Source organism: Corvus cornix, chromosome 24, assembly GCF_000738735.6.
Source record: "Corvus cornix cornix isolate S_Up_H32 chromosome 24, ASM73873v5, whole genome shotgun sequence".
Taxonomy (NCBI): domain Eukaryota; kingdom Metazoa; phylum Chordata; class Aves; order Passeriformes; family Corvidae; genus Corvus; species Corvus cornix.
In genome coordinates, this window is record NC_046353.1 from 1,246,050 (window position 1) to 1,266,446 (window position 20,397).

A 20,397-nucleotide genomic window follows, 5' to 3' on the forward strand; every position below is an offset into this window, starting at 1 on the left:
TGGGTGGTTGCAGAAAAAGGTCCATTTTTTACACTCCCTGCAGCCCAAAATGTCACCAACATTTCACTTCATAACCTGCCCAGCTCCTCACTTCACCAATGGCAAATGTTAAAAATGAATCATTTTATTACAGTTTATTTTAAATGGTATCTAAAAGCTTTGGTGTCAAAGCATCGTGAAAAACTGGGTTTGAATCAAATACACATCAATTCTTTAAGTTAACATAAAATGAAAATTAAATTGGTAGAGGTTGAGCTGTTTAACCCCTCTTTTTAACCCGTTTAATCTCATGTTATCAGGCAATAACAGCTCCCCTGCAGAGCTGGGGGTGTTTGTTTCTATTTCAGCCTCTTCCCAGCTCAGGTCATCATCCCACCAGGCACGTTTGGGAACGCTCAGGAGCCACAACGGGATTGCCAGAGCTGCACACAAGCGCTGCTCACTGTCACAAAGGAATCAAATCCACCAAGAAGATGTTTTTCACAGGAGGGATCAAGCTCTGGAACATCTTCCTGAAGGAAACCAGGAATTATTTCCCACGAGAGACACGACTCAAACCTTGGCCTGCAAACAGCCAGATCTCGTGTGAGATTGTTCTGGAATTTCTTTTCCCTGTGCTGCATCCATTTCAATACTCTCTACCAGTGATTTTTCCTTCCTTCCTTGTTTTATTTGATTCTTGTTACAGAAAGGAGATGTCAGGAAATCTGACACATTGCTGTGCCAGCAGCAGGTGAGAATCTCACGATTCAATTCCCACCTGTGCCAGGACCACTTTACACCAATTTTCTCTGTAGGAAAACATGGAATAAAAGCAATAAAACCTGTGGAAGATGTGGGCATGTGCTGTGCACAGCTTCAGCACTGCCTGTGTGAACAGGGAGTGCATAAATCCCTGCACAGGAAGGATTCAATAGGAAAGCACTGCCTAAAGTATCACCAAGCCAAAATGTTCTACGAGCTTGGAAAAGAACTTGTCATCAAATAACTTCATTTTCTTTTACTCTCTTAAGTGTTCATCCTTAAAACCTTCCATTTAAAAAGGGGAAATATTTTCCTGTAATCAGCAGGTGACAGGACAAGATGCTTTAAGGCATCACACCTGACGTGGGAAAGCTCAAGCTGTAAATTCCAGAGCTGATGAATTTACAAATCTGTCCTTCCTGGGATAAGTCTGGGTCTTGGAATCTTGGCATCATTCAGAGTCCTGTTCCCAGGTTTGTTCTCCTTGCCCTGGAGCAGGGTGATGATGTTCTCCCGCTGGTGCCTCACTGCCAGCTGCAGGGCCGTGCACCCGGTGATGTCCTCCACGTCCAGCAGAGCCCCTGCCTTGAGCAGGGTCTTGATGATGGCCATGTTGCCCTTGAGGACGGCGAGGTGCAGTGGCGTCCAGCCCACCTTGTTCCTGGCGTTGACGTCGGCCTGGCACTCCAGGAGGTTGATGACGCTGAGGAAGGAGCCCCTGAGCACTGCGAAGTGCAGGGGGGCCCAGTGGGACCTCTCGGCCGTGTTGGGGTCGGCCCCGCAGCGCAGCAGCTCGCTGACCACCGGCTCGTCCCCGTAGCGCGTGGCCAGGTGCAGGGGGGTCCAGTCCATGCTGCCCTTGGCGTCCAGCCGGGCGCGGCTGCCCTTCAGCAGCCGGATGATCTCAATGTGCCCCTTGAAGGAGGCCAGGTGCAGGGGGGTCCAGCCTTTGTCCGTCCTCAGCTCCACGTTGGCCCCGTATTTGATGAGTTTCTCGCAGATCAAGTACTTGCCCCTCACCACGGCCAGGTGCAGGGCGCTGTAGTGGTTCTGGTCCAGGCTGTTGACAGAGATCCCGTTCTTCAGCAGATAATGCACCACCCTGAACTTGCCCCTCTCCACAGCCACGTGCAGCGGGGTCCTGAGGTTCTTCTGCTTCCTCTCCAGGTCGGCTCCCTGGCTGGCCAGCAGCTTGACCAGGCCGACGTGCCCGAAGCAGGCGGCCACGTGCAGGGCGGTCTTGCCGTCCACCTCCTGCATGTTGGAGTCGGCCTGGCGGGACAGCAGCACCCGCGCCACGTTCTCGAAGTTGTTCTGGGCCGCCAGGTGCAGCGGGGTCCAGCCGTCGTGCTCCTGGGCGTTGATGCGGGCCTGGTGGTCCAGCAGTAGCCGCACGGTCCTGTCGTCGCCGTGCTGGGCGGCGAAGTGCAGCGGGGTCCAGCCGTCCTCGTCGGGCGCGTTGACGTCGGCCCCGTGCTCGATGAGGATGGAGCAGATCTCTGGGAGCCGCCTCTGCACGGCCATGAGCAGCGGGGTGCAGCCGCAGCCCGCCGGGCTGTTCACGCTGGCCCTGCAGCTCAGCAGGAAGCGCACCTTGCCCACGTTGCCCTGCATCACCATGAGGTGCAGCAGGGTCAGGCCGTTCTCGTGCACCCTGCAGAGCTCCTCGGGCACCATCTCCTCGGGGCTCCCAGCCTCCCTGCACGGAGGTGGGACAGGAACCTCCTGGTTATCCTTTCCTAAAGGCAGGGACACAAAATGGGAGAAAAAAGAGTGAAACAGAGTGGAAAACTCCCAAGAAGGGAGGGAGAGCATGTGACTCCTGATAGAATGACATGAAATAAAGTCATTTGAGAGACAAGGAATATAAAATAAGGCCAGACATGCAGTGGGATATTTGGCCTCTCCCTCACAGTATCTATTTCCTGTATAGTTCATTTTCCTTAACTCAAAATGTCACCCATGTGGAGAACCTTATGAGCCACATCCTACAAAAAAAACAGACAATTTTTGTAGCTTCCCCTGCTTTAATTTTCAATTATAAAGTCAGTCCCCTACTTACCCCCACTCCTGGTGTCTCGGGGGAAGGTGAACTCCTCTTTGTCACTCTTGTTTTCAGAAAGGGGGAAAGAAAAAGGGTAAGACAAAGTGTTTATTTGCATCCTGTAATGTTTGCACAAAGTTCTTTGCTGCTGCTCTGCAGTTTTGTGTCATCATTTGAGAGTTTTTTATCCAATCCGATTTTTGCACCCAAAACTCAGCTGAGCAAATCATGACACAACAGGAATGGAGGAGCCTGAAGACGATCTCTGGATATCCATGAGCTTTTCCTCCTCATGCTCATTTGCTCCCAAATGCACACATATTCTGCTTCCTGACTGCACGGCAGCATCCCAAAATGATTTCCTTTGTTGTTTAGGGACCCCCAAGCCCCCACCTCTTCAGGCCTCTGGTTGCTTGCACAGCTTGGCAAAACCCCCTAAATACCAATAATTCCCAACTCCTATTTCTCCCTGTTTTCTGGGCACAGTTACTCCAGTGGCTGGGATTACATTGTGACTAGCCAGAAGCCTGATTTTTTTTCTTAGCCAGAGAAACACGGGGATTTGAAACTATTTTTTTAATTTCTGTGAGAGTTGTTCAGACTGGAACATCCTCAGTTCTGTGCCATGAGCAGAACCCCTGTGATTCTGTGTTTGCTTGTGTTTCTTTCAGTCTCTGAGGCCACCATGATAAACCCACTTCACCTGAGCAGGTCTGGAAAAGGGTTTTCCTCTCAGACTATTTAGTGCATTTGTTAATTAATTTGCAAGTGTCTTATCCCCATAAATGAATTACAGAGGCACAACCTGTGCAGACACACCCTGCAAAGGTGCTGATGTGCACCTCTGAGAGGGGAAACAGGCTCAGGATCTGGTAAGAACAAGGAGAAGACTCAGTGGAACTTCCTGAGGGGTGCTGGGGGTTCTCCTGACCTGCTGGCTCCTGGAGATGGCCGGTTTGTGGGACATCTTCCTGACAAGGCGCTCGTTCTCCGGGTCCAGCACCAGGCTCTGGATCAGTGCCAGCAGCACGTCTGTCTCCACAGGGATATCTGCCAGGGCAGAGCAGTTCAGCTGTGCAGGCTGCCCCGGGGTCCAGAGCCAGGCAGGACCCACGTGACAAGGAAGGGAAAAGGGATGAAGGGGATGTGTGACAGCAAAAGGGCACCAAGCTGTTAAATCTTGGAGATGTAGCCGGGAAAACTACACATAAACTTATCCCCTGCTTGTCAAGCCATGGCGCTGACCCTTGGCTAATCCACATCCCAGTCCCACCTGCAAAGCTTGGCCTCTGCTTGGGGTCTTGGTCCCAGCACCTCTTCATCAGGTCGACCATCTGGTGGCACTCCCCGGGCCAATCATCCCTGACGAGCTCCAGCCCCGGCCTCTTGCCCGCTGCCACCTTCACTATGATGGCCATCATGTTGGCCCCTGGAAGAAACCAGCACACTCTGGGTGTTCTCCCAGGGAAAACGGCTGGAATAAACATTCCAGGGGTGCAGGGCTCGTGTTTACCTGCGTAAGGTTTCTTCTGCATAAGGACCTCCCAGATGACGATCCCGAAGCTGCAGGAGAGCAGAGACCGTGAGCACTTGGGCATTAAATGCACTTACTGCTTCTACTTCTTGAGAAACGGGAAAACCAGCAAGGAAGTTCTTCAGGAGGGAAGGATTTCAACCCCCAGGCCAAAAAAATCAGGCCTTATGATTCTGCCTCATATGTCTCTCTTAAGAGTGGGGCCATCACACTCCAAAGGGTCTGTGCAGTGAATGAGTGACTTGGAGCCTTTCCTGTCAAAGTCAGGCTCTCAGTGCCTTTTTTCCACTTTATTCACATTGGGGTTTAGAGCCCTGGGAACTGCAAGTTCCTGTGGCCATGCAAATCTCCCTTTCCCTCTTGCCTTGGATCACTCTGTGCCGTAGAGGCCAGGGAGCTGAGGGCTTTCCAGACACAGACATGGAGCTCCTGTGAATGTGCTGCAAAGCTCTTTGCCCAAAAGGAAAAAAGCCAAGTTGAAATTTCTCTGCCCATTCCTGACCAAAATGAAGCTGAACACTGAGGCTGATAAGCCAGTATTGAGGTTGTTTGAAACCCAGAATGAATCTCAGCAGTGACTGGGATGAAAGAGCAGCACTGGCTGTTCTGGGCTCTGATCTCAGTCATTTTTATAAGAACTCACAGCAACAAAACAGGGTGTGATGGCACCTGGCAGTGCTGCAGCTCCCCTGGCTGTGTGTAAGAGCCTGGGGACACCCCTGGGCGCCCCGTGGCAGCCCTCACCTGTACACATCGTACTTGATCCCCGGGGGTTTGCTGTTCTGCAGGAACATTTCGGGGGGGATGTAGCTCAGAGTGCCCCTCAGAGCTGAGCTCTCGATGTACTGCATCCTGCTGGATTGCTCCATCCACTTGGACAGCCCAAAGTCCGAGATCTGCAAGCAGAAACAGTGAAAGTGCCCCAAAATGTGTGCTCACACTCGTCCCTCCTCCTGTCACCTGGACATCCTCCCATCCTTTGGGGTCAGGGACAGGAGAAGGTGCCCAGCAGCTGGAACCTGACAAAACCCTGACAATTTGCAGCCACTGAGTCCAGTTGGAGCCTTAAATTCCCAGTGCTGGCCCAGATTCCCTGTATGATCTTGAGAACACCATGTAATTTGTACACCAGCTACTTCTTAAAAGCCCCACAGGTCAATCTTTCACGGAATGTTCCTGAAGAACCTGATTTACTGGGATACTCGTTTGGCAAAAAGAACCTCTCCCTTATTTGAGAAATAACGAACCCAGCACTAAGGCCATACCTTGACGTGCATATTCCCATCCAGGAGGACGTTCCCTGGCTTCAGATCCAAGTGCAGCAGAGGAGGGCTCATGCTGTGCAGGAAATTCATGGCCAAGCCCATCTCATGGATCACCCGGAATTTCAGCTGCCAGGACATTCTGTGAGTGGGAAGGATCCTCTCCAAGGACCCCCTGGCCATATATTCCATCACTATCCCCAGAGGGCTGTTGCACACCCCGTAGATGGTGACGATGTGCTGGAATTTGATTTTCTCCATCTTGCTTGCCTCCTCCATTAGACAGTTCATGCTGGTCCTGGAAAAACGAAAACAAAACCCAAAAAATACAGTGGAAGCAAGAAATTTTATCAGTTGATTCACAGGCTCAGTAACTCTGTAGTAACTCAGTGATACCCAGCCTTTCTGAGCACTGCCTACCCCAAAAACGTTCATCCCAATTTCCCCTTGAGCTGATGATAATGGTGCCACACAGTGATCCTCTGCAGACTAAAATCTGACATAGAAGGTCTTGTGACTTCCCAAAATGAGCTGAGGTTTATTTGGGCAAAATCAGCCACCACAAGGAAAGAGATGAAAAACTTGCACTTATTTCGGTCCTTAGCAGGCCTCCAGTGACCACAGAGAGCCTGTGCTTGTCACACTCTGGTGAAATGGTTTTAAACTGCCAGAGGGCAGGGGCAGCTGGGATACTGGGGAAGAATCCTTCCCTGTGAATGTGGTGAGGGGCTGGGGTGGAATTCCCAGAGGCTGCTCCATCCCTGGCAGTGCCCAAGGCCAGGCTGGAGCAGCCTGGGACAGTGCAAGGTGGCCCTGCCCATGGCAGGGGGTGGCACTGGATGAGCTTTAAGATCCCTCCCAACCCAAACCACTCTGTGAGTCCATGAAATTCCCGATGTTCCCCTGGCAGCAGGATGCCAGGAGCAGGCACAGCCCCGTGTCATGCCTTGGCCATTCCTGCAGCTCCACCTGTGCCTGCAGCCCTCTGTCCCTGGGCACTGTGACTCTGCTCCCAGGGGGAACCCAGGCACGTCTGCTCCTCGCTGCCAGCTCTGGCAAACTGGTTCTCCAAAGTTTCACCCTTCCCGACCTGCTGAACGAGTTTGGGGTGCCTGGAGCGTTCCGGAAGCAGCCAAGCAGCAAAGTGCCAGGAGTGCCTTTAAAAAGCACACCCTGGGAACGGAGCTGAGCTGCCAACAATTAGGCCAGGCCATTAATTGATCTAAAATGGTTCAGCCAAGCAAAATCTTCTGCCAGACTTCCTCTGGCAGGCTCCTCACAGTGAGACCTCCCCGTGGGCTGAGGAATCTCAGGTATTTTACTACAATTGATAAGACATAGAAGTAAAACTGATTAATTTGACTCTTTTTTTTCCTCCCCCAAACAAGAACAAAATGCAAATATAATATCTGCAGAGCAAACTGAGGACAGTCACTGCTCAGCCTGAGCTCAGTTGTTATCAGTAACAAGAAATCACACAAGTGTGAGATTTTTACCCAGGCAGGATCCTTCCAAGTTGAATGGAGCGAAATTTTAAATTAAATAACTTCATCAATGCAGTTGTTTCTCCATCAGCTCTGGCTGTATTGGATGTTTTATCAGCAGTGGTTGTGATTACCTGGCCCTGCTCCATCTCCAGACCCAAGGTGGGCACCAGAAGGGTCTCTGCAAGGTGAGAGACAGAGCAAGAAGTCGAGAGGAGCAGGTGCTCCATGGAGAGGAAAGAGATGTCTGGAGGCTACGGGAGCAGGGCAGTAAAACCAGCTGTAAATCCTCTGCCCCTCATCTCTAAACCTGGTGATTTGGGTGATTAATTCAGTGTGATTGATACACATCAGCCCCAATGGGCAGTGAAAGCTGCAAGTAAGTCACCAGGCTGCTTTTTGCATGTTTGAGATGCTGCCCTCAGCCCCAGATGTCAGCCCTTGTTCCTTGTGTCCCTTTGCGCATCCACACATGAGACAGGGAAAGGCAGCACTCCACACCCTTTTCCCACTCCCTTTGGGTGCCAAACCCTTGACTTTCCCTGAGTTTTAACCCCAAGTCCATCCAGCTGGGATGGCCAGTGAGGAGCGGAGCAGAGCAGAGCAGGGTTACCTGTCCGTGCTGGAGTCCTGCAGCAGGTACGGGGAGCACTTCACTGCATAGACCGTCCTCCACCTCCTGTGCTTCACCTGGTACACGTGGCCAAAGCCTCCGCTGGCCACTCGGACCCAGTCATCCTCGAAATCCTCCTTGTTGAACACGGTCAGGCTGCCCAGCTGCCGGCCCCGCTCCGCACTCATGGCACAGCAGGCACAGCCCGGCTGCTCCTCCTGCCTGGCTGCTGGCAGGAGGCACAGAGGAGCTCAGGCTGCCCTGCCCTGCCCGGGAAGGTGGGGATTCACCTGAGGGGAGCCCTGTCAGCTGCTGCCAAGAGGTGGATCCTCAGTGTTGCCGCGTTCAGTTCACACAGGAGCTGCATTAATTCCAGCCTGGGAATGTGGCTCTGCTCTCTCCTCTCCAGCGCTGGGTGGGCAAATCCTCAAAGAATTCCAGGTGGAAAATGGTGCAAACAACAACCCTTTAGTGGTTGCTGAGGATGGGATTCCTCACCTGAGGCATCCGAACAGCCTGGGGGAAGAGGAGGTGGGGAAGTGGGGCTGGGTGATGCTTGAAGGGAACAGAGAAATGCACGAGGATCCTGTGCAAAACTGTACATGAGAGAGGTGGAAAACATTCTAGAAAGATGAACAGAGGAAAAAAATAAAACCCCAGAAGTAGCTGGATGGAGAGGTAGAAAACACTCTAGAAAGATAAAGAACAGAGAAAAACCCCAAACAACCAGAACTAGCACATGAGTGCATGAGCCTGAGAAAATACCTCAGCAGAAATACCAGAAATGTGGTAAACCAGAGCAGTCCCCTCAGGGATACAATAAAATCTGCTGTCAAATCCCTGGAAAAGGGTGTTTGGAGGAACTAAGGCTGGTCAGAGCAGTTCAACCCTCCCCGTGTGAGCACCAGGAGCAGCACGCACACCTTCAGCTGTAAAAGGCTTTAAAGACACTTGTCTGGGTCTTGTGAATTTGTGTCTTTAATGCCTCAGCTCTCTCTGGAGGTAACTCTGTCAAAAACGAGGTGGTGCTGCTTTCCTCAGTGCTACTGCAATACAAATAATAATTAGCACTGCTGCAGGGTAATTGTCTCACTGCCAGTAACCTTGACTTGGGATTTTTAGTTCTGCAGTAGAACCTTGAAGAAAACCTTGGAGGAAGCCTGACCCAGGTGGAAATGTGAGTTACTTCTGTTACACTGACACGAGGTGCCCCAGCAGTGGACTCCCTTCTTTTAAGGAAAGAAGGAAAAGAAAAGGGAAAAAAGCCAGCCAGGCTCTGCAGCCTTTTAGGGAGAAAAAAAACCCATTAGAACCTGATTGTTGCCAATGCCCTGGCACTCCCTGGGAGCTGCCCACCAGCAGTGATGCCCTGCTCCCCTCCACGCCCACCTGCCAAACACTGTTTTGGAGCTGAGGACAAGCACAGCATTCCCTCAGGTTGAGGCACGGACAAGACAAACACTGCGATGCTCAGGTTTTATTACAGAGAGTTCAGGAGGCGGGGAGGCACTGGGGGAACATGCTCAGTCCATGGCTGCAGAGGGGCAGCAGCTGCTTCTGTCCCTCCCCACACCTTGCAGGTGCATTTCTGGGCCAACAGCTCGGGGATGTTCCGGCTCTGACAGCAGGAACAGCAGCTGAGGAGTCCTGCTGGTCATTCCCAGCACACACAGGGAGATCCCTGCCAGAGGTGCCTTTCCTCGCCCACTCTCTCTGTGTCGCAGCTCCTTCCACACCCCACGAGGTCGCTCCATTCCTCTCCACCAGCAGCTGCTGCAGGACGTCCTGGACAGGATGGAGCAGCCCCAGTTCCTCTGGGACAGAGGGAAGTGGGGCTGGAGCCCATTGGGGGCTCTCCACAGCACCGCCCTGGCTGCCCTCCCACAGCCAGCCCCTAAACCCCAGCGCACTCCCAGGAAAGCCTTGTTTGTATCCCCCATCCTATGGATGCCTCTCCCCAGTGCATTCCAGCAGATTCCATCTGGTACTGGAGTTCTCCGACCATTTGTGGGAACTTGTTGGAGAAAACAAGAGGACTAAAGGGAAAGGAGGAAGGGACTTGGCTCCTCCAAGGTGAGGAAAGCTGTAAAGCCGAGGGAACACATCTCTGGAGCTCTTGGGTCCTGTCCACACTCCCGATTCCATCATTTTTCCTACCATTTCTCCCTGGTGGCAGGCTCCAGTGCTTTATTTCACTGGGTTCTTCTGCCCCTGATCTCCTCTCTGCTTCCCCATTTCTGTGCCCAGCCTGTGCTGGGCTTCCAGCTCTGCTCTCCCTGGCAGCTGGAGCACTACAACGATTCCTTCTCTACCCTGCAGTTTGTGGAGTCGCTGATGCAGAAGGAAAGGAAGGAAGGAGAAGCAGGCTCGGAGCAGAGGTGGCATCTCCTGCCCCCTGGCTCAGCAGAAGCTCTACAGAAGCAAAGCAAATTCAGCTGCTTCTCTGACGGCTGGGGGAGCTGCAGGAGCAGTTCAGCTGCTCGGGATCACAGCCCATGGAATTCTCCGAACGGGGGATAACGGCTGGGCTTGGCTTTCTGCCGGTGGTGCAGCCACAGGCCCATGAAAGCACTGCCCAGGACTGCAAAGCCAGTGAGGGATCCCAGCAGGATGGGCAGCAGCATGGCAGGACCAGCACCTGGACACAGAGAGAGGGAATCGAGCAGTGAAAAATGTTCTTTGCACAAACAAGACACAAGGAGTTAGGGATGGTGCCAGTGGGTTTTGAGAAGTCTCTTGTGTTGTACCAGTTCAGTGTCACTCTTTTCTAATAGCTATAAACATCTAATTAACATTAACCAGCTGCTGTATTTCACCTGTGAACACTCCTGACCTATGGCCAACCTCATTCTGCACCAAAATGCTGCAGTTCCTTACAGATAGAGAACATTCTGCCTCATTTTTCTCCTCTTTCCTCCCCCTAAAGCTTCAGTTCCTTCACAGGATGCATCTGGCTGTGTCTCCTGGCTGAAACTCTGTGGGATGTAACACTGATTAACCACAATATTTGGGATTTAGGAAGGTCAAAGCAAAGCTGAGGAGTTGTTGGGATACAATCTAACCAAGAAAGTTGTTAAAAAGATGCTGTTTTCCTGCAGCAGGAAAAGCTGAGCAAAAACTTCTGGAAGAGACAGAGAAATAGAACCAGGAGAGCCCCACCTTCCACTGGTTTATACAGAAACCTGTTGTTCATCCTCCAAACGGGCCCGAGGGAGACCAGGTTGTGCAGGTTTCCATAGCTGGTCCTGTCACTGGGCTGGGGAAGGGGCTCCACACTTTCCAAGCAGTCCTGGGAAAGACATGGAAAACACCTGGAAGTGTCCTGAACAGAACATCCTGGCCCAGGGCCCGGGCACAGCCCCCAGGCATCCTCAGGCACCTCTGCTGTCATTGCAATCCTTGGACCTGCACAAATGTAAATCTTTATTCTCTGATCTCCTTTTCTTAGCGATTACCAACTATTGCCACCACTCCACACCATGAACTGCTGCCCCAGACTTTAACCAAGGACTGGGTGGCCATGGGGTGACCTTGGTGTGGAGACTCTGGGAGCACCAAATCCCTCCTTGGTGCTGTGGGAACAGATCCACCCCACAGTACCTGCTCACATCCCGGCTGGCCTGGCAGGCAGACCCTCAGCTCGCAGTGCAGGTAGGCCACGGAGTGGTTCAGCATCTGGAACAGCTGGATGGAGAAGCTGGCGGCTCTGGAGCCGCTGCCCTGCAGCAGCTGGACATGTCTGCATTCCCAGGGCAGCCTGGCAGGAACAAAAGGCAAACAGCTCCAAATCCCAGCTCTCCCTGACTAAAGCAGGATCTGCTGGCACAGCTCTGCACAAACTCCACACCACACCCCTGCGTCTACATCCGAGATACAGGAAAATCCCCCAAATATTGGCATTCCCAGCTGTGCCCGCCCTGCTCAGGAGCCCGAGAGCAGCAGAGTTGTTTCTGGGACATTGGTTTTGCTGTGGTGTGCCAATCGACCCCTTCACACCCCAGTGGGTTTACAAACCCCGGTTAATGGATCCTCCCGTTCCCCTGGCCTCGAGCAGACAGAAGAGATGCTGGTGGAGCAATGGGGACGTGGAGAAGCATCCCTGCACTGCTCTGTCCTGGGATGTGCCTCCCCAGCAGGAAGGGGATGCTGCACACCTGTGACAGCCCCTGGGGGGAGCAGGATGGTGTATTCTCATAAATCCTAAATGAAGGCAGATCTTTCCCATTCCCACCTGTGGAAGAGGCAGCACTGGGCACCCGCAGCCCCGGGGCTGGCGGAGGGGGTCACGCAGCACGAGTGGATCTGGAGCAGGGCCTGGCTGCTGTTGCTCTGCAGGGCCACCAGAGCCAGGAAGGTGTCCTGGGAAGTCTCTGATCCAGGGATCTCGGGGGCTGTGGCCCCTGCAGGGCTCAGGCTCAGCTGCACCGAGTGGTTCCCGGAGCCGCAGGAGTCACTCACGATGGCAAGGCTGGGGAAAAAGGGAAAAGGGGGGAAAAGGAGAAAAAGGGAATAAAATGAAACCCATCCAGGCTGCAGCAGCAACACCCAAAGCAGGGAGCCAGGGGTACTTGCCCATCCAGCACGGTGACATCCGAGTGCAGCCCCCTCCTCTGGTGTGAGTCGCTCCCCAGCGCTCCAGGCTCCAGTGTCACCGCTGTCCCCAAGCCTTCAGCTGCTCCGTCTGTCACTTCCCTCGTCGTGCCCCCCTCCTCTGCCCCCTCCGTGCTCAGCAGCAGCTCCTGGGCTGAGTCAGTGCCCGCAGCATCCAGCCAGGGATCCCCCGGGAGTGTCAGAGCTGCCAGGCTCCCAGGGGAATTCGAGGGGCTCTCTGGGGCCGGAGGGACCTGGATGAGGTCCCTGGCTGGGAGCAGCTCAGGGTCATTGACAGCGGGCTGATGAGTGCCCTGATTAACGAGCCTATTAGCAGGGACAGAAACTGCTCTCGGTGTGGGGGGCCCGGCAGCAGTGCCAGGGCTGGAGTGGGCAGAGTCCTGTTCCATGGCAGCGTCCTCCAGAGGGGGGGACACCTCCTCCAGAGGGTGGGATAGCTCCTCCAGAGAGGGGGACACCTCCTCCAGAGGGGGGGACACCTCCTCCAGAGAGGGGGACACCTCCTCCAAAGGGTGGGATAGCTCCTCCAGAGGGGGGGACACCTCCTCCAGAAGGTGGGACACCTCCTCCAAAGGGTGGGATAGCTCCTCCAGAGAGGGGGACACCTCCTCCAAAGGGTGGGATAGCTCCTCCAGAGAGGGGGACACCTCCTCCAGAGGGTGGGATAGCTCCTCCAGAGAGGGGGACACCTCCTCCAGAGGGGGGGACACCTCCTCCAGAGGGTGGGATAGCTCCTCCAGAGGGGGGGACACCTCCTCCAGAGGGTGGGATAGCTCCTCCAGAGGGTGGGACACGTCCTCCAAAGGGTGGGACACCTCCTCCAGAGGGTGGGACACCTCCTCCAGGGGGAGTCTGGGTGATGCTGGGTGTGCAGCAGACACGGTTGCCTGAGTGGGCAGCTGCCTGCTGGGCACTGCCTCTCCTCTTGCTGCCCCCTCACCCTTCCCCAGCGCTGCAGAGAGCACCCCTGAGGAGCTGAGCACCCCGTCTGGGGCAGGCTGCAGGGCTGGGGTTGGCAGGTGAAGCCGCTCTTTGCCTTCGAGCGAAGCAGCGACTCCGTCACCCTCGGCTGCAGGGAGAGGAGTCCCTGCTGCTGCTGCTGCTGCAGCCTGGGCCGTGCCCTGTGTGGGTTTGGGATGTCCCTGCAGGGCAGTAACAGAGCCTGTGGACACAGATGGTTGGGCTGGAGTTAAAGCCAGGCTGGAGTTGTTCCCCGGGGCTGCTGAGGGGGGCTGTGGTGTCCTTGTGTTGAACACGGCTGATGGAGACATGCTGGTTCCCAGGGATTTACCAGCTCCTCTTTCTCCTGCACTGGTGCTGGTTTCAGCTGGCCTGGTGCTTTGTCCCGTGCTGGTCTGTGAGAACAGCCCAGCAGGAGCTGGGGAAGGTGCAGAAGAACTGGCAGACATCCCTGCATGGCTCACCACAGCCAAAACTCTCCCAGAAATTGGCGTTTTCCTTTGGACCTCTGTGGAAAGCAGAGTCTGCTCTGGTGCCAGTGTTGGTCTCTGTGTGGTTATAAAGGGCTGAGGCACAGTGGAGGTGAGTTCCAACTCCAAACGTTGAGTGAGACCAGGTTTTCCAGCAGTGATGGGGGTTTGAGGTGCTGTGGCAGGCACAGGGACTCCAGACCGAGCTGTGCTGCTGCCCTCTCTGGAATCGCTGCGCTCATTCCCAGCTGGAAGCACGGAGGAAGCTGAGGACGTGCTGGGAACAACTGGCGATGGCAGCACCTTGGTGCCTGGGAGCCTTTGTGGCCTGGACTGCAGGGTTTTGGTGCTGGGAAATGCCCTGGGCGGGGGACTGGGGGTCAAACACCCCGTGCAGGGGGCATGGGCAGAGCTGGGGGTGGGCACGGAGCCTCCCTGTCCGTGCTGGCCCTGCCCTGCAGCCCTGGTGCTGCTCGCAGGCTCTGGGGAACCGCGGAGTCCCTTTGCTGGCAGGAAAGGAGCTGCAGATGAAGATTGTGGCCTTCCAGTGGTGAAAACCACTTTGGGGGAAGACTGGGGGCTCTGAGTGGACACCAGCTCTGGTGGCAGCGGGGAGGTGCCAGGCTCTGCTGACAGGGGAAGCAAAGCAATGCCTGTGGCCTGCTGGGGATGGGGAGCAGGAATCTGCATCTCCTCGGGCAGCCTGGGCATGGTCTGCGCTGTGGGGCTCATCCGTGGGTCCAGCACATGACCTGGGGCTGAGGTGACAGCTGGGGACAAGCCCCTGAGGGCTGTAGGATTAGGATCAACTGGCACTGGCTCTGAAGTTACTTTTGCTCTCTCTGCTTCTTGCTTGGACACAGTGGACAGAGCAGTTTCAGGTCCCACAGACTTCCCACTGGGATAAGAAGAACTGGTTTTCACTGGGATATCCTGGCTGCTCCCAGTTGTCCCCACATTTGTAGCCAGGTGGGCCACTCTGTGGTCACCCTGAGGAGAGGGCAGCACCTGTGAGTGTGCTCTGTCACTGGGCAGCAGGACAAACACAGGCCTGACCAGAACCAGGCTGGAAGGGCTCAGGTGCTGTAGGTTTGCAAGCTCCAGCGCTGAAGAATTGGATGCTGCCAGGATTTGCTGGATGGAAACCAGCCCCCCAACACTGGCATTTGGGAATTCTGTGGGGAGAGGGGAGTCCTGCATGGGCTGCAGGCAGATCATGCCATCAGTGCTCTTCAACACAAAGGACAAGAGTGGGGACGAGGGCAGCAGGGTCAGGGGGTCACCTCTGACTGTGCCAAGGTTCCTGGCAGCTGCATCGAGGGACATCCTGAACTGCTGCACCAGAGCCTGGGCCAGGGGTGCTGGGACCTCACTGGGCACCCCTGGGCCAGGATGTGCTGTGATGGAGCTGGGATGGCTTCCCTGGGCATGGGACGAGAGCAGGGTTGGAGCAGGAGCTCCCGGCTTGGTGGGGCTGGGAGGGGGAACTGCCTGGTCCCTGTGGCCGTGTGCTCCAGAGGGGCTGGGCACGGGGCTGGCTGCTGGGGACAGTGGGGGAGAACCAGTTTTGCTTCTTCTCCTGGAGTCGTGCTCTGTGCTCACCTGCAGCATCCCAGCCGAGGCTCCCTGAGGTACAGGAGGGGCAGAAGCTCCTTGGAGCCGGGACCCAGAGCCAGGAGCTGTGGATGAGGTGGTTGGGGTGTGGAGGCCTCTCCCAGCAGGGCTGGGGAGGCCCATGGGCTGCATCCCAGCACGAGGAGGAGCAAAGGCACCGGGAGGCTGAAGCCCTGCCGGGACAGAATCCCAGGGCTGGAGGTCTGCATTCCCAAAGGTGGGCATTCCTGGAGAGAGGGGGGATGTTGCTTCTTTGAGCTCTTTAGCAGTTGTGGAAGGTTTTAATGTGGAAATCCACAACTGGCTGGATGAGGATGAGCTAAGAGAAGGCTGTGGCCTCTCAGGGGAGGGAGATTTTCCAGGTCTCCCTGTCACTGCCCAAGGAGCAGCATCTCTTTGCAGAGCCAGAGCTGCCGTTTCCTGAGAGCTCCTGTTGGTCTCTGGGGCAACATGTTTGGTACAGCTGAGAGCCCTGTGCAAAGAGAGGGGCTGTTGTCCATCAGTTGTGCCAACTTGGAACGGAGATGGAAGGAATTCCTCAGCAGCTGGAGCCTCCATCAAGAACGAAGAAGAATTTACGCTGCCTGGTGGGAGGGTGTGAGGAGCAGGCAGCTGGGCTGGGTGTCCAGAACCATTTGTGACAGCTGAGGTTGAATTTCTGCCTTTGTTGCCTGTGGTTGCCTGCTGCAGAGACAGAAGAGGGGAAGCCTGAGCGGGCCTGGCCTGTGTTGTTGTGGAATAGACTGAGCCAAGGTCCCCTGGAGCTGGCTGTGGTGGGATTGCAGAAGTTGTAACTCCAGCACCCAAGCTCTGAGTCTTCCTCGGGTGGGCAGGTGTCAGCCCTGCTGTGGGGTCAGGCTGGGCTGGAAGGTTCGTGTCCTTGGGCCTTTTCCCAGAGGGAGGTGTTCCTGTGGGCAGCCAGCCCTCCCCTGCTCTCCCAAGAGAAATCCCAGCTCTGGGGGGAAATGGAGATGCTGCCGTTTCTCTTCTTGGAGGATGAAAATCGAGCGTTGGAGTCAGAAGAGAAGTTGTAGGACTTGGCACCTCCCTCTGCTTGATGACAGGAGGGGAAGAGAGAGCTGTGACCTGGGGAGAGCCCTGGTGTGTCCCTCCACTGGGAAAGGGCTGGGGCAGCCCAGAGCTGGAGCTGGGAGGGCTGAGACCAGCCCCAGGAGAACTTTCTGGTTCTCTTTGCAGTGCCAGAGCTGTGGTGGCCTGTGATCCCTGTGTGGAGCCACGCCGGAGCTGTCCAGGAGATGTGTGTCCATCCTGGGGTTTTACGGCCGCTGTGTGCAGCGCCTCAGCCCTGCCCAGCTTCCCAGGCACAGCCCCAGGCAGCAGAGCTGTTCTGTTTGCAGCTCTCCCTGTGTGGGACATGGAGTCAGAGGTTGTTCCACTGGTGGGATCAGCTCCTGGGCTCTGGAAATGCAAGGTCACCTCGTCCCAGTCGCCCTCAGTGATGGGCACAGGGCTGTGCTGGGGCCCAGGCTGGGCTGCTCCAGCAAAGCTCAGGCCCAGCATCCCACTGGCACCACGGTCACTCCTGGAGGCACCTGAGGAACAGAGAACAAGCCTTTGGCCCAGCTCTAATGAGCCCTGAACAGCTCCAGCAGCCCTTCAGGAGAGCTAAACTGAGCAGGCACTGCCGCAGCCAGAGCCACACGGGAGCTCCGGCACTGCCACTGCCATTCCCATTCCCACCCCTCAACCCTTCCCAAACCTCACCCTCTGCTGTTCATATTCGCCATCACATGAAGGACCTAAAGCATGAACCAGCCAGAGAGGAACCCTTTATCTCCACTGTAGAAGATGCAGGGAGAGGGAAACCCTCAGGCTGGCCAGGGACAGGCTGGGAGCTCTTCCACAGCAAAGCCAGATTAAAATAAACCTGAATGAGCTCCCTCCCCTGGCTCTCCTTTACCACCCTCCCTCCATCAATATCCCAGTCCCATCAGGAGCTTCCTGATCCATACAGGGTGTCCAGGCAGGTTTGTTTTGGCACAGAGCAGACAGAACACAGCAACTTCTCAAACCCAACACAGACACTTTGTCATTGAAAAAGGCAGACCCTTTGTTTTAAAGGTTATTCTTTTCTCCACACATTTTACTTTTTCTGTCTTCACATCAGAAGGCTGATGTTCCAAATTATACTTTCCAAGGCACAGACCAGAATGGATTTTCCTCCCCAAAAACTTTAAGCATTTTTCCTTAGGCACCTGCCAGGAAAGACACAAATCTAAAATCTCAGTGTTATGCATTTAAATTGTGGTTTTTGACAAAGGCAAAGCAGAGGTTTAGCAGCTTCACAAAAATGAGAAAATTATTAATTATGTGGAAAATTCTTTGCCATTTCCCAGGTTGATCTTTCCTGAAGAGAACAGCCTGCCTGGGGTCACAGCACTGCTTCCACCAGCCCAGTTAATTCATGTGCCCTCCCAGGGACGCTCACAGGCACCCAGCAAGGTGGAAAGCCACGGCTGGAGCCCTGCTGTGAGTGACAGCAGCCCCTGGAGCTCGGCTGGGGCAGCAGCAGCACAAACCCATCACTGATTTCGTGCTGTCAGAAAGATCTGGCAGGACAGCTGCCGAAGGAAAGGCAGCACAACGTGGCAGTGCTGTGGTGCCTGGAAAAGGGGATTCTGATCAAGGCTTCAGCAGCACCAGCTTGATCCTCGGTGCCACTTGGAATTACTCAGGAAAAGGGATTTTTAATTTGTTTTCCCCATAAGGGGACAGTATTTTCTTTGGGGACTGAGCTCAGGGAGAGCAGCACAGCGATGTCCTGGTGTGGGGCCACTCACACCCCGCAAAATGAAACCATTTCACCCAAATCCTGGGCTGCACAAACAGGGAGCTGCTCCTTCATCCCACACCTGAGGCTGATGGCACAACACCGAGAACAGAGCAAAAGAGGCAGAAAAGCAGCAATTTTTGAGATTCGAACATTCCCATTCCCATCACTCACCAGACAAATCCAACAGTCCAGCTGCCAGCAGGATAAAGATGGGGAATTTTTCCTGCATCTCATGGAGCAGCTCCTGAGCCATCCCAATAAAGAATATCCCAGCTGGAAGCAGCTCCCTGAGGAGCCTCTGCTGCCTCCCAGCAATGGGCATTTGCTGCTTGCTCTGAGAGGCAGAGGATTGGGTTACTTTATAAGAGCTTAGGCCAGACACCAACCAATAACCTGACCCAGGAAAAAATCCCTGTGCCAATTGGAATCAATCGGTTTTTAACAAAAGAGCAGAGTGTGTTCAGGTGGATTTCCCATCCAAAAGGTGGAAAATGTGACTATGAAAACGAGAGGGTGCTTGTGCAGCCCTGGGGGAAGAGTTAAAAGAGTCCCTGGAGGGCTGGGTGAGGATGTGGAGGGGCTTGGGTGCACCCAGAGGAGGGGAACAGAGCTGGGGCAGGGCTGGAAGCGCCTCCTGCGAGGCTCAGGGCTCTGGGATTGTCCAGTTTGGAGAAAAGGAGGCTCAGGGACGACCTCCTGGCTCTCTGCAGCTTCCCCAGGAGGGCATGGAGATGTGGAAGAGATGGAAAAGGAGGTGCTGAGCTCTGCTCCTTGGGATCCAGGGACAGGACTGGCGGGAATGGCTCGCAGCTGCATCAGGGGAGGCTCACACTGGATGTTAGGAAGCATTTCTTCACCAAGAAGGGGGTAAAATCCTGGAAAGGCTTCTTGGAGAGGGGATTTTGTACAATGCCTTGAACAGCACACTTCGACTTCTGTTCAGCCCTGGACTGGGTGATGTTGTAGGTTCTTTTTAACTGAACTATTCTAGAATTCTGATTTTTTTTGCCAGTTTGTGCCAATAAAAACATCCACAGGGATCAGCCTGGATCCCAGGGAGGAATGAAAACCACAGTGAAACAAGCACAGAACTCAGACCTTCCTAAGAGCCCAAGAAGAGCCCTGAGGCTTCTTGGGCACAATCACAGCTACACCCCTTTTTTTTCAGCCATGAAGCCCCCAAATCCCTGTAAATATTCCCCTGAAGGCAGCGAGCAGCACCCAGCAGGGATCTCTCAGTGCCAGGCACACAAACACTGAGCCAAACCTGCAGACAGGCAGAGGGGACAGGAGAGAACATCCTGACACAGCCCTGGCTGTCCGAGGGCAGTACAAACCTGAGCAAAAGGCAGATAAGGCCCATAATGACAGCTGGGAACAGCAGGGACAGCCAGGGAGAGGCGATGGCTCCCGAGGGAAACAACAATAACCCATTCTCCAGGCTGAGAAAGGGGAGTCCAGCAGGGAACTCAGCAGTGAGGGGCTGGCAGATCCCATTTCCAGCACCAGCCGTGCCCCTCACCTCCCTGTGGGAGCCAAGGTCAGGGCACTGCAGCTTTTCCCACTCCCTGGGAAGGAAAATCCCTGGCACTTGTGCAGCTCCTGAACCCTCCACACAGGATTTGGTACAGGCAAATCTGGGCAGGCTGGAGCTCAGTGGCAGGATCTCAAAACCCCCCCAGATTATTAAATTGAGATTATCCACCTCATGCTTTGCACTGAGAGGGGAGAAAAACCCCGTCCCAAGTGCAAGAGAATCTCCTTCTTCCCCAGTGGGAAGCTGATGCAGCTGCTTTTGAAAAAGCGATGATGGAGAATTTGTCAGCCCCTGTTCTGAGGGGACAAAGATTCCCCACAGCACTGACACCCCCAGGTGCCAAGGAGGGCAGCTCAAGAGCCATTTTAAAGCCAAACATGACTGGCCTGTGCTTATTCTTCACAGAAATGTAACAAATTCTTCTGTTTCCCGTGTTCAAAACCAAGACAAGCAAAGAGCTACATTGTATTAGGCTGTCTGTGCTTTAATAAATGACATCAATTTGGTAAATGGCCATAAATGCAAGGTGTTATTTTAGCTGGTAGCTGAGATAATAAATGAACTTCTTCCTCTTGGTATTGTTTCACTGGCTTCTGTGGGGGACCAAAACCACTGCAAAAACCCACTGGAAAGTCAATGTGCTTTGAATTAATTTTATTAAAGAAAAGAAAACTCAAGAAGAAAGTCATATGAAGTGTAGCAATGGGGAACAAAGACACACAGACCTCCC

General features: G+C 54.4%; 1 protein-coding gene across 1 annotated transcript; it reads right to left on the reverse strand.

Annotated features, from left to right (window-relative positions):
* Positions 1-645: 645 nt before the first annotated feature.
* On the reverse strand, positions 646-8,274 carry ANKK1 (ankyrin repeat and kinase domain containing 1). Its single transcript, XM_010403807.3, has 8 exons — positions 7,682-8,274; positions 5,588-5,882; positions 5,067-5,218; positions 4,302-4,351; positions 4,062-4,217; positions 3,720-3,838; positions 2,807-2,852; positions 646-2,483 (listed from the first exon to the last, which is right to left on the reverse strand). The coding sequence occupies exons 1-8, from the start codon at positions 7,867-7,869 to the stop codon at positions 1,147-1,149; spliced, it is 2,343 nt and encodes a 780-aa protein (XP_010402109.2). The 5' UTR covers positions 7,870-8,274; the 3' UTR covers positions 646-1,146.
* Positions 8,275-20,397: the final 12,123 nt, after the last annotated feature.

Bases quoted from the DNA above. Each gene is read 5' to 3' on its own strand.
- ANKK1 (XM_010403807.3), bottom strand. From the start codon at position 7,869: ATGAGTGCGGAGCGGGGCCGGCAGCTGGGCAGCCTGACCGTGTTCAAC. The intron at 5,883-7,681 runs GTAACCCTGCTC...TCGTTTTTCCAG, and splicing joins CAGGACTCCAGCACGGACAG to GACCAGCATGAACTGTCTAA. The intron at 2,484-2,806 runs GTAAGTAGGGGA...CCCTGCCTTTAG, and splicing joins CCGAGACACCAGGAGTGGGG to GAAAGGATAACCAGGAGGTT.